General features: G+C 40.5%; 1 protein-coding gene across 4 annotated transcripts in view; it reads right to left on the reverse strand.

Moving 5' to 3' along the window:
- Positions 1-1,107: 1,107 nt before the first annotated feature.
- The window catches only part of LOC111253455 (E3 ubiquitin-protein ligase AMFR-like), a 115,029-nt gene continuing 102,915 nt past the window's right edge, over positions 1,108-13,221 (reverse strand). For all 4 annotated transcript variants that reach the window (XM_022812834.2, XM_086973772.1, XM_086973773.1 and 1 more), the window contains 7 exons: positions 10,977-11,234; positions 8,945-9,325; positions 8,348-8,592; positions 6,336-6,813; positions 4,188-4,478; positions 3,284-3,639; positions 1,108-3,028 (listed from right to left, as the gene is read on the reverse strand). In XM_022812834.2, the coding sequence (XP_022668569.1) occupies positions 2,992-3,028; positions 3,284-3,639; positions 4,188-4,478; positions 6,336-6,813; positions 8,348-8,592; positions 8,945-9,325; positions 10,977-11,234 (2,046 nt within the window). In that variant the 3' untranslated portion in view covers positions 1,108-2,991. The remainder of the gene's footprint in view (positions 3,029-3,283; positions 3,640-4,187; positions 4,479-6,335; positions 6,814-8,347; positions 8,593-8,944; positions 9,326-10,976; positions 11,235-13,221) is intronic.

Below are 13,221 nucleotides of genomic sequence, written 5' to 3' on the forward strand. Positions count from 1 at the left end.
AAGAAGTCAGTCGTCGAAACCACCGCGCCGATTGGTACCTAGGAGTTTTAGGGACTCAGACGTGAAAATAGGATAAAAACAAATATTTATTTCCACAAATTTCGCCCACATAGAGTTATTTAGATAGATAGATAGAGGCTAATTTGGGCCCCACCATAAATTCGTGCGACACCATATGTTTGCTTGAATAGAGGAAGTATAAGTTCGTAATTTGAACATACGCATACGAGCAATTAATTCGTTTACTTACCAAAGCGATGCTCATACTTGTGGAATGAGAATACTGATGTCCGTAAATACGGTGGAGCTATCTATGGACCAATCGGATCATTAATTTTGATAATTTTATTGACAAGTGGCCATAGGCCAAATCAGTGGCCGTACCCTAGCTAGGAACGTCATAGCACACTCTCTATTCCCTCGTAAAACACTTCATATATATATATATATATATATATATATATATATATATATATATATATATATATAGTAGGGATGGATGGTTGTTTAAAAATGGCAGTGACTGAGTTTTGAAAAGGGTACTTTTAAGGATGGATTAGAATAAAATCGAAGGCTTAAAGCAGCACAAGTATCTAACCAAATAGCAATGAAAAGCATTGTGTAGATCTATAAGCTACTCTTCATGCTCTTTATGCCTTGCGCGAGATAGACTCATCATTTCAAAACTACATAGCTTGATATCCACGTGCCCAGATTTTACCTCTTAGTAAAATTATGTGACTGCCAGCCCTTGATAAAAAAAACCTGTGGCTATCGAGTCACCAAACCAGTAGCCTCCAATGCTACCACTTCACGGCCTCGAAGATATAAGAACATCACGAGAAATTCGACTGAGACAAGAAAAAGGGCAGTAAGAGTTGTATGGTTATTGCGAACGACAGTACATAGAAGAAACTAGCGCAAAAGCAACGATTTTAACTGTACAATAAAACACAGAGTAAAAAACTGATAAAAGTTGCTATTTCGTGTTCCGCCAACAGCACGTACCTATGGCATATCTACATAAATAAAGAAAATGGTTCATCGAAATCTACTTGATACATCACCATATAGTACCACCGTACCTAAAAAAGACGAGACGATCAATGATTATGGGACAACGTATAGTATTCGATATCTTCACGTGTGTTTTTATTAATTTTCCTTTTTTAAGACTCACTTATTGAGTGCGTGCAATAATCTCATACGCCCATTTAGGCGTTTTTCTTTCAGCCTCTTTCTACGTTGTGCTAGTAGGTGCACCTAGGCAATATCTATAACCTAGAAGAATGCGTGTCAGGCCACCGATCCGGTTTTTCCGCTAACGTCGTGTCGACAAACTGAAATCGCTCGTTTATGTGTCATAGATTTTGTCAGCCAAATAAACCAGACCCAACTCCAACATCGTGGCTGGACTGAGTAAATTACGTCATACGTATGTATATGTTCATATGGTTGATTCGCGCATTCAGTATTATGGCAATGGTACGTTTTAGGCGTTGTCATTCTTATTACTATTACTATGATTATTGGTCTTCCTCTCACTAGCGTTATTAATATTACTGAAGTTCTATTATGTCGCATTTGTTAGCTACAAGAATATTTGTTGCTGCTTGTAGAAATAATTTGGCTTTCTTTCATGTAGATTAGAAGTTTTTTCTTCGATCACCCACTTAATAATCTGCTCCGTCTATTTAAGCTATCGGAATAGCTTGTTTTTGTCGTTCGTCGCCTATTTGTCATTGAATGATCTGATTGACTGACCCCTTTGATACGATGTTACATACTGGTATATATATTATATTACAGTCAAGATATTATACTCAGTACATATATTAATGCTAGATTACTATTTGGATCGACCTCTGGACAGAAATTGATCTGACCGAATAGCCGGCCCCATCTCAGACTCACAATTATATTAGACGACATATCCGAATCAACGGTGAGCTCCCATTGCCCACGAAGCTACACACTCGACCTCAGAATCGGTGCTACGCCGTTTGTTGCCCTACACGCTCAGCATCAGCGGTCTAGACAACTTTCTCGACATTTTAAATATCAAAATGAGTAATTATTTCGGTATACGTGTTACCTCATTCATCTTCTTCTACAGACAACAAAGCCATTTTCGAAGTAAGCCTAACTCACATCTGCCGGCTTTGTATTATCGGACTACTATGCTCAATTATTTGAAGATTTTTCTCACTTTTCCTTTACTACCTTTTTGAAGAACCGACGGCCACTAATAAAGGTTTACCTATATACACACCCATTTAGATTTCTTAGATTATCTTATCTTTATTATTATTATTATCTTTTTTTTATTATTATTATTATATCTTAGATTAATTCAGATTGAATTAAGGCACACGTGACCACAATTGCTAGATGATAAGAAGTTTGAGATTATAAATTTTTGGGGTCCAAATGTGTTCTATATATATATATATATATTCGTATATATATTAAGTACTTGACAATGTATCGAGTAACTGCCGCTACATTAGTCTGTCGTCTCACAAGGGAGCAGTGGCAGACGTTAACCTGGTTATTTAGGATTCTCTAATTCCGTTGTATAGCTTGTCTTCTTTAACATTTCCAATAATTCAGGTTCGCTGTGGTTAAACCGTCAAGATTAAAGGTATCCTTAGCAGGAAGCTGGACATCTTTGGGTCGAAGCATATCGACGGTCGGCCACTTGCTTGCCCCTAAACCCGACGTCTGGATAGCCAATGGACAATTCTACTGCGATGTTGGAGTGGGCTTTTTCTTCCTCTCTATAAAGCTTTACTGATATCTTGCTGCACAATTAGATAGTCGAGTATGAGTTTCCGTATGCTCTGGCATTGAACGTTTGTTGAACTTCATTAATTTGAATTGTTCCCAAATGTTTCCGGCTGGACGGTTCTTTCCGGTAATTCGCTTCCGTAATCTACACATGGGGCGGTATGACGATTGACGAGAATGAGCTAATTCTGCTTGTTGCGATCAAGACTGTTGTTTCTCAACACGCTCGAGAAATTTCCTGGAAACGTGGACAAAGATGTCAATTTAAGGCACGAACTCAATTTCAGGAACCTTATCGCATAATAAATAATAAGCAGAATAAAATAGAAACACATGCGGTATGTTTATGCAATCCTCTGAAACATTCCCACCAACACTTAGCACAGCTACAGCAAGTAAGATATAGAAATTATCTTGTGATGCGTAAATACATCGGTATATTTCTATCAGAAGCAAACAGTCAAACTGAGATAAGATGGGCTAAGCAGCAGACCTGCGCGACGCTTCGACGAGATCCAGTTTTCTCTGGTGCACACGACGATATCTAATGGCGGCACTGGCAGTCACTAATGGCTCGCGCATTCCCTCGGCCCGCTGACCCATAATCGGCTGCACTTTGTCTTCGTCCATAGGTACAAGCAGTCCACGCGTCTCTTGATTTTGACCTGCGACCTGGCCGCCTGGGCTTAATGTGGGCTGATATGAAGAAGACTCGAGACAGGTCCAGAGTTGTTTGCAGTCGAACGGCAGAGGCCGGGGTCGGTCGAGATCGCCGCGTTGGGTCCCAACGCCCGACGACATTTTAAAGCCCTGATTCGCTGTCATGTCTCCTTCACTGTTGGCATGAAGCTGCAAGTACAAACGTAAATGATGAACGTCTAATAATGAAACACAGCAACTTTGAGGGTTGAAGATTTTTTTGCCCTAGCCAGCGGGAAGATTTGCAATATAAAGGGATTTATTGCATTTGTAAGAATGACTCCCACATTTGGGGCGGCGTCTGAACTCTTCACCATTTTCTCACAGGCAGAAGTGTAAGCCCATAATATAAGCCTAAGGCTGCGCCTTTAGAACGCCTCCTATTGATATGTGTCCGTTACATTTTGACATCCTGATTATTTTTGCTCGTACCGACACTCCAGTCAGATTTAATAGGGTTAATTAATACCAAAAATGCTTACGAACAAAATTACCGATGCATCTTCGTACTTGTAAATCTACAGACCTGAAAAAATTAAGAACTCAATCCCATTCAACTAAAGCTGCTGCTGAATAACATAATACATTTACGCCTTTCTCTAACAACTACTTTTCTATTAACATTCGAATAAAATTCTATGGCCCATTCCGTTATCTAGTATTTTAGTTTTATTCAGAGTTGTCTGTTGCTGACGTACAATTGGAACGAGCCGATGGAGGGGTATCGGACGTTGCTGGAACTTCTGCGGTGTTTGTGGCAGGTGCTGCTGCTGCGGTCGCAGCAGAGTTCGCTGAATTCTCTGCGTCCGCTGAGGGGAACGCAATGGTTGGCCCACACTGAGTTCCAGTGGATGGCGGCGCTTTTGCTGTTGACCAGTGGCTGATCGGGAAGAGCGCCGTGTTGGGCTCGAAAACGGATACTCACGAACACCTTCAGCCACTTCAGCAACGACTGAAGTGGTCGATGCCATCTCCCGTGACGAACCAACCTGTCCAATGAACAGGGTGAGGTTTTCATGAAATAAATCGCAAAAACTGAGGGAGAACCTCGCCAACTGAGGCTGTAACAGGAAGTGAGTTTTTTGTGCATTTTTTTCTGATGGCAATAATACATACAAAGAAATTTATGTGAAAGACATCGTACAACAGTATAAGCCTAAACTAGAAATATACGGATATGTAATCCTCACAAAATTGCTGTCCTGATGCACTTATCAAGTAGTGCTATTGACGAGGGGAAGCTGATTTCGATTCATGAAAAACCCCACTGCAATGATTCGAAGAGTCATTAAATCACTATGCATCAAATGTTCGATGCTTTTAAATCGTATGCTATAGCAAATGGGTAGTTATGAATTAATCTGGGGTTCCGCCACGAGTTGACGTGGGCCTGCCAAATCTATTCAGAAGAGAATATTACTCATCCTAGCGTTTAGATAGCAAAAAACCTTTTAGGTGTATATAGCTTTATGAAGAATAGACCATCTGGTGTAAGATTAACACACAGGGTGGTACAATTATGTCAGGCGGGCAAATGGGGGCAGTGTGATTTGTAGTTTACTGTGGTTAACAACGCCAAAATCCACTAATTGTTAGATATGTACTGTCAATTTTGTTCGTTCTCCACTAACAGCATCTCTTTAATGAGTAGAAACCTATGCCGTCAACAAGTCCACTGATTAAATATTATGACTGAGCTTTTTTTTTTTTCTAAAAAGAAACAAGAAAATCTAAGTTGACTCTCAACTTGAGTTCGTTACACTAGAATGTCCTCGGTTTTACCCCCCGCTTTGTTTTTTGTTGGATGGCACATGTTTGCATAAATTATAGCATCTGGGTCTCACAACAATTTCTTAATAGTTTCTCATTAGAAACAGCATCTTCATCACTCCATGACTTGGTAATATGTGTAGCTAAACCGATCACCCGTATGGTGGTTCAAAATGCCAACACAAAACTAATAGTATTTCATAGTGAGTTTCATGTTAATAAATATAGCGTATTATTTCAATAAGTTTTATGATATCTTTTTGCACTTCCTGGCGAAATTTTTAAATAAACAAGAGTATTCATGTAGTTCGTACTGCTTCTAGATTGCGTTTATAATGTTGAAATTTGGCTAGTGAGAGTCTATTTTAATCTACATGAAATAAATATCGTTAACAATAATTAAAACGTATCGGGGGCTACTTTTGCCAAAAAAACATGTATTAAGTTGGGGCAAAACGAGCTAAGTAAAAATGTAGATTTTTTCGACCGTAAAACACAACATTTGCCTAGAGACTTACGATCTTTGATTGAGGTATTGTGAGTAAGTTCAACTAGAAACTGATGTGTTTTCAAAATAATTAAAGGGTTTAGACTGGCTTCAATTCGTTTTTATGCTCTATTGTCATTTCCCTATGCTGTTAGTTATTGAAACAAACTTGTCCGAAAATGAAGTTAACGCCATGACATTTTAAGTTACGTAACTCGTTACAAACTGAACACATCAAAAATGTTTAGCAACCATGGAACTGTGTGACTTTCGAGCGGGGTAAAACATTGTAGAGAGGCGTCCTATTTTAACCGCTTCATACAGTGCCATGTCGGATCGCGCAGCTTCTACAAGCGTCTTAGGTTTGTATGACCTCCCCGTGCATTCTGAATGTACATCAACATCGTACTAGCACGAAAAAATAAAAAAAAAAGATATCACACTATGGAAATACGTATCCGCCTTGTGTGGTTAATTACTGTCAACCAACTACTCCCTTAGTGACAATAAGTAACGGGCAATGTTAACTCGAGGAAGTTAACGTTTTAATAATGTTACCCAGAATAATACTAGCGCTATAAAAGCTTACCGATATCGAGCTGACATGGCGCGCCATTCCGACCGTGTCAACTGGCGAAGTTGAAGCCTGAGGTGCTGGTCGAAGTAGGTTTGAATGAGACACTTCAAGCGATACGGACGGCAGCCAACTGAAGTAACGAGAGCCATCAAACGTGAACAGATGATGATTAGTCGTGGCGGCCTGCTGCTGCTGAGGTTCTACGGTTGTCGTTCGAGACTCCACAACATCTGATTCTCGAAAATGTTGGGACGAGCCTACTGTCGCACTGTCGGCAACGGAAAGATGCTGCGTATGGCTTCTGGCTGGTAAGGGCATTGTAGGCCTCAGCGAGGCTTCAGCTTCGACCCTCAGCGAACTCAGCGTAAGAGCACCAAATAGTGAACTCCGGTCAGAGAAAGCCGATGATGAGGGACTATCAGACGACTGTAGAGTCAGACGGCACGTCGGACACGATGTGTCCTGCTCCAGCCACGAACGAAGGCACGCACTGTAGAGGGCATCGGTGATTGGACACGGTAGAAATGGCGATAAAAAAGAAATCACACAGAAATAATAGCAAAACACGGCAAAGGTGGGAGACAACGTGAACACGATCGTTATGGCTAAGCTGACCTGACTACCTAGCTTTTTGAAGACGCTTCAGAGCTCGCTTTAACCAGCGCCAATTTACTTTCCTTCGCCTCATCACAGATCCAGTTTACAATATTTGCGTGTTTTTTGGTTAACCTGTTCTATGCAAAGCTACGTGTTGAAGTAGAGTCAATCTAGTACTTTCCAAAAACGGCATATTATTGTACTGGCGATAGACAATAATCGATCAACACATTTATCCATAGAATTTGATAAGGTAAAATTATATTAACATAGTAACATCCGATTATTATAACCAGTGTTTTTTACATAGTAACACGTACAGTTACAGCCAAAGAAACAAATATAGAAGGGTAACAGCGACAAAAACAGGACGAACGCTCGGATACAATAACATCTATACAAGAAGACATCGAGGTAGGTCAGCTATTAATTGCTGCGAAACTACACTTGGGTAATTAAAATGATGGCAAAAAGGAAACCACCAGGCCCAGCAGGTATTATTTTGTATTGAAAAGTTCCTATTTAAACAATAGTGTTAATGGTTGTTAATTGACCATTTAATATTACTATCTTGCTCGCACCTATCCCTGCCTCAAACATACCACCTATAATAATGGGAACAAATGGGTTATTCATTGATCAGACCATCGGAACCGTTGTAGAGATGTAAACAGGCACTTCAAAGTAAAACATAGCAATTCTACCATTTGTCTTGGCCAGATAAGCATAGGCTGAAATGGAAAAAAATCTTAGAGGATTTACTAGGCAAAATAGGTGTTGTCATATGAAGAACATTCGACGGGGGTCGCCATAACCGTTAATCCTTTGACGGCCTGATATCGTTGCTCTGTTCAAAAATCAAAATGTATTCCGCTTCCACCTAAAACTGCCAATGACACCGGTATCTGTAAACCTACAGGTTCTTTAAAAATACTAAACGAAGCGATAGCGCTTGACGTATTTCACGCTAAAAAAGCATTAAAATTGAAAAGGGTATTTTGGCTTATTTTTCTATACTATTTCACTATTTATATAGCTATGGTCAAAGAAGGTTGGACTAACCACTCGCATCGAACGTGTCTTTGATTTCTGAAGATGTTTTTGAAATGCGCCAATTCGTGTTGAGGACCCAATTTGAACGGATACGATTCGTGTCTCTCGAAATTCGTTCCTATTAAGTCAAGTATGGGGTAACTAAACGGAAAAAGTGGCTCACACGCCCGAAAATGCTATATAAAAAAAAAAAAATAATAATACTTATATAGAATAACATAGTAAATGGTTGTTGGCGTTGTTGAAAAGACATAAACGATTGTGATGAAACGCGCAGCGGGCCCTGCTAACCTCCACTCGAAGGCCGCTGTTTAAAACATCGATTGGTAAGTACTCTTAACAGTTACCTATTGTTGCCATCATGAATCACCCACTTGTGGAACAGATGACCGCAGGGAAGTCTCCGTGCTGAAAGCATTAACTCCCAACAGATGGCGCAGTTGTCGGCAGCTGCGCGGAGTTCCGACGCTGCCGCCATAGGATAGCTGACCATCATGTGACGAAGGACTCGCAGGTAGTTTCGGTGCTTCAGGACCCGCCGTCGGATTTCGTTGAATGCCCAACGAAGCTGCATTGAGATCACTAAACTAGCCATTGACAACATTGTATTGGTCCACACCTAAGCGAAAGGGAATTGTACAAAAATGTCACGACCGTCGGGCAATATTCATGTGCCAACAGCGTTCATCATAATATGGGCATGCATAGTGTATAATGAAATGAGACAAACGTTCTCTGGCAGTTTGAGGATTAGCATTTTCCGTTTTGTCAAATAGCAAAAAAGAAAACTCAAGTGGATATTACCACGCTGTCAAGTGAGCTAGCTCTTCTCTGCTGTCAAAAAATTTGCGCCGCCATGTTGTTTTTTTGCGCATTCGATCCGATTTAACATATGTGGAAATATGACAATACCAATATATTCCACTCGAATTTCATCGGGTCGTACTCGTACGTAAACGTCTCGTACTAACCAGCATATGCAAATGGTGAAGAAAGTCGACAGCAAGTGTGGCTAATTCGAAGACGAGTTCCGTATAGTAAACGGGGCATGCACCAAAACCAGCTCCACCTGCAACGCCAGCCTTGTCACCTTTGCCGCTTTCCACTTCGTGAGGTATTGCTCCAGCCCCTGCTGACGCGTGAGGTACGTAAACGTATCGCGCCAAAACGTAACCAGCGTTTAAAGCCACAAGCGCCACCTCGGCTAGCATCAATGCGAACGTGTGAACTCCGTAGCGAATTCCGCACAACATGCACACGCCAAAGCATAACGCGCATACCGCCTGTATACAGCTAAGTAGCCCGACGAGGCGGACGTGCGCCCCAACAGGAACTGACGGCGAAAAAGATAACTGGAATAGAAAGACAAATGTTAGATTATAATTGCTTAACGGAACATCTTACCACTACAACGCTTTCGCCTGCCTCAGAGAGTCAGGATGTGACTTCCCTACATGAACATCGATGAACTCCTGCCACGCTCTAGCTTTAGTTAATGCTCCCTATGTAGGGAATCATATGCATTACACTTAAGTAGGTATTAGATCTAAATGAGGTTCATGGAAAGGACTGCCAGTCCAAGCTGCCCTAGGGATTCTTGCCCCTTACAAGATAGATATATGTACCCGCTTACGAGATCAGGCGACGATGTAAGATAACTTGGTACTTGTTAGCTAACGTATGACTTAGTCGCTAGCCGTCAAGTCGATCATGGGGCACTTTCGCAATTTCAACCCTCCTGCGACTTGCAATAGGTGCAATCTAACGAATGAACGATAAGTTTAATCATGGTGAACTGGGTATGGGTAATGTGTTAATTTTTTTGCCGAACAGTTAACCGTGGTTTACTCCAGGAATGCTTTCGAATTCATATTTGATTCGTATGTCCTGTGTAATATATATGGATGTAATGCCAAAAGACATGTGGCCGTGCACGGAAGGCCTGCGTTTCAAATGTTCGTTTTGCCTTTAACGCTAATCCTATCTATCCACCGCCACCGTGCTTGCTTTCGGTCCAAATTATATGCTGATGTAGCAACAGAGTGATCTTTGATCCGTTCCTTACTTCATCTTAATATCCTGATAGCAATAAGCCTCCCCCGGAACCTTACCGCGTCTGCACAGGGTTTAATCATATGATGCGTGTCTGTTACGTTACCTCGATCTGCGCGGACCAGACGAATCATTCGCATAGTGGCATGGCTGGATGTCCTATGATTTTTAACTGACTTTCATTCAACTTGCCACGAAGAAAATGCGTTCCTATTATAATATTGATTTGTTTGGATTTTCTTTTCTAGATAAGAATGGCTATTGACTCAATACCGAAGGATGTCTGCTTTCCAGTGTGTTTGATTCAGATTAACATTTTAGCCTGTGTAAATGACGACAGAATAATACAAGAACATATAGAATATACAATAGGTGTACCCTTAGTGAACAAATACGCGACCCTGCATTCATACACACAATAATAATGGTAGCAGACGGTTAAAAGCATTTTCGATAAAATTTTACCTGAATGTTATTTTTCTTATGGGACGGACAATGCCAAACGGTCCTAATTATATAGCGCTTGTAAAAAATTACGTTGCACGCATTGCGTAGAATGGAATTTTAGTTGATCTGTGGACGGACAAAATGGCAGTACTCTTGAGTTCAATTGAACCAACATTAATTAGGATAGTCATTTCGGCAGAGACAGTTCTATTAATCTATCCCTTTGTAAAACATAGAGGATACACGTATTCAATACTTCTAGCACAAACAGCTTAAGTATATGAACAGAAGATAATTAGCGCGCATCAGTACTCATTAATTCTAGGGTTGAAACCTAGCTCAGGACGAGCAAACTAAATATTTCCTAATCGCGTAACGACTGATCGTCGTCCACCCTTCATACTTTGGCATCTAGCCTAGTGTTAAGTCAAAAAGCAAAACGACATATATTGTTAGGTGCATGCATTCTCCGGTAGACCTCCGTAGTACCCCAAGAAAACTTACATATTGAAAGCGGTCCTTGCTTAGCGTTGTCATGAGATGCAGAAATCCCAGTAAAGAGAACCACACCACCCACGCGATAACCTGTTCGACGTGCTGCACGTTCAGGACCCCGAAGATAAAGATGAATTTGTAAAAGACAAAATTCCAAAACTTGTCTTTCAGATGCTGCTCCTCGGAGATCCGTAGCTGGCCAAATACCACTAAATGAATAAACTTCCCCAGCAATCCTAATATGCAGTACGCCATGTTAACTACCGTCTGAAAAGAGAAAACGGTATATAAAAGAAAAAGATATATAAAAAGTATACATAATGAAAACAAGGCACGTAAAAAGTACTGTTTAGTCGGGATGATCAAGTCCAGTGAAGCCAGTAACTAATTGGCCAATAGCCAATTACGTATAATCTAAAGCACAATTATGCTGTAATCGTACGTAAGCGATTTTCAACAGCTGCCGGGTGGTTTTCTTTTTTGCTAACGCAGGGGTAAACAATTATTATATACTATATAAAGGGTACGGCATCTAAACTGGGACCCAGTTCGGTGGGTTGTTTGTAGTAACGAGCATGCGTTCATCAGCTATTCCTGGTACCAGATAAAAGCCAGTTCCCTTCGCAACAACGTCACTGTGGCAAAAAAAAAACAAATATTGATGCTCGGAATCTACGCAAAAATCAGCTCGTTTTTGTTTTTTTGCACGCGCTGGACGGACCACCGCCGAGATTATGAGATGAACCCCAAATCCGCAGTATACGCGTCGCAAATGAGCATACCGCTGCAGAAGCAGACTCTGCTACAGGATAAGGAACAGTGTAAAGTACAAAATTAAGTGCTACAGTAAATAAAGTTTATCTGGGAATAGTGTGTGAGATACCGCGGATTGTGGCATACATTCTTTGTTGTTAAGTCCAAAGAAATAATACCTAAGGACAAAAAGTAGAACATCTGACCGGTGTTGTTTATGAGTCAACTTTCCTGAATAGAAGCAGCAAGTCACTTTTGCTTTTTATTTTGTATCTTAGATGTAAGAATAAGTTCCAGAAAAGCTAGTAGGCCTGCTCATTATCTAGAGAATGTGCCTATTTTGAGAAGGAGCAAATTGTCGCCACTTGAAAATGTTTTGGATACATTCCATACTCAGAGTGGTGTACCCTCAAGAAGAAACGTTATATAACCATACGTCTTACAGAAAACCAAACGCATTTTTAAAAAACCTTCATCCGCAAATTTTATCAATTGTTATGCAATCGTGGCTAGCTGAATTTCCTGGTAATTATAGAGCTTCCGACAAGATACTGCATTAGCACATATGGGCCGATTACTGCAGAACTGGTTTCCTGTTTTTGGATAAACACCTATGGTGGCTAAAAATCCCAGATCTGAATTCATCGGAGTACTGTGTACGGAGCTCTATTGGGCGGAGGCTCAACAAGCTTCGACATGAGAACGTTGACACACTCACTCGTGCTTTTATCAAGATACCGTTGTCACAATTATAAACAAGATATCTGGGGTGTGGGAACTCGTCATGGCTTTAATCGCGGTTAGTGATACGTGTATAGTATTAATCATGACTACTAGGATCGGCATTTGGAGTGTCCAAACAGAATACGTTGAGATATCTGTTTTTATTTAGATACAATCTTTAACAACACAACGCAAAAGAGAAAGGCCCAGTTGACAAAAGTTACGATATAACAATGAGTTTTAGGTTGTGCTCAATACAGAAGATTGTCGAGTTCGTAGTACCATTCCAGCCGTTTTTTCATACCCACGTTACGTGCCTTGTTTTATGAACAATTAACACTCGCCTGATAAATAAGCGTCTTTGACGCCTGGAGTGCTTCTGTTCCTAGGACCTGTGCTAGCTAGAAACAGAGTACCTCATCAAATGTAAATTATATCTTAACTTTTTCGACTATTCATGATTAATCAATACACGTCGTTCTGCTACAACCTGTTATTTGTTATTACTGTCAACAAGAGCACGGATTCTATAAATTTACTGCTATATGAAAGATACGATTCAATCGTTGTAAGAAAAACAGAAAGTAATAACACATTCGGCAGTTTGTGCAATTAATTGGATTGACTAGCGTTAGGACGCCTCCATTCGATTAAGACGTTTGTCCTTTAACGCCTAAGGTACAAAGGTTCACCTGCCTATAAAACGATCCTTTTGTTTCGATTAGCCGGCTGAGCTGTCTGAAAAAACTTTAACCAATCAACATCGAAAACTGATAGA

The sequence above is a fragment of the Varroa destructor genome, unplaced genomic scaffold (genome assembly GCF_002443255.2).
Source record: "Varroa destructor unplaced genomic scaffold, Vdes_3.0 BEIS01000006.1, whole genome shotgun sequence".
Classification (NCBI taxonomy): Eukaryota; Metazoa; Arthropoda; class Arachnida; order Mesostigmata; family Varroidae; genus Varroa; species Varroa destructor.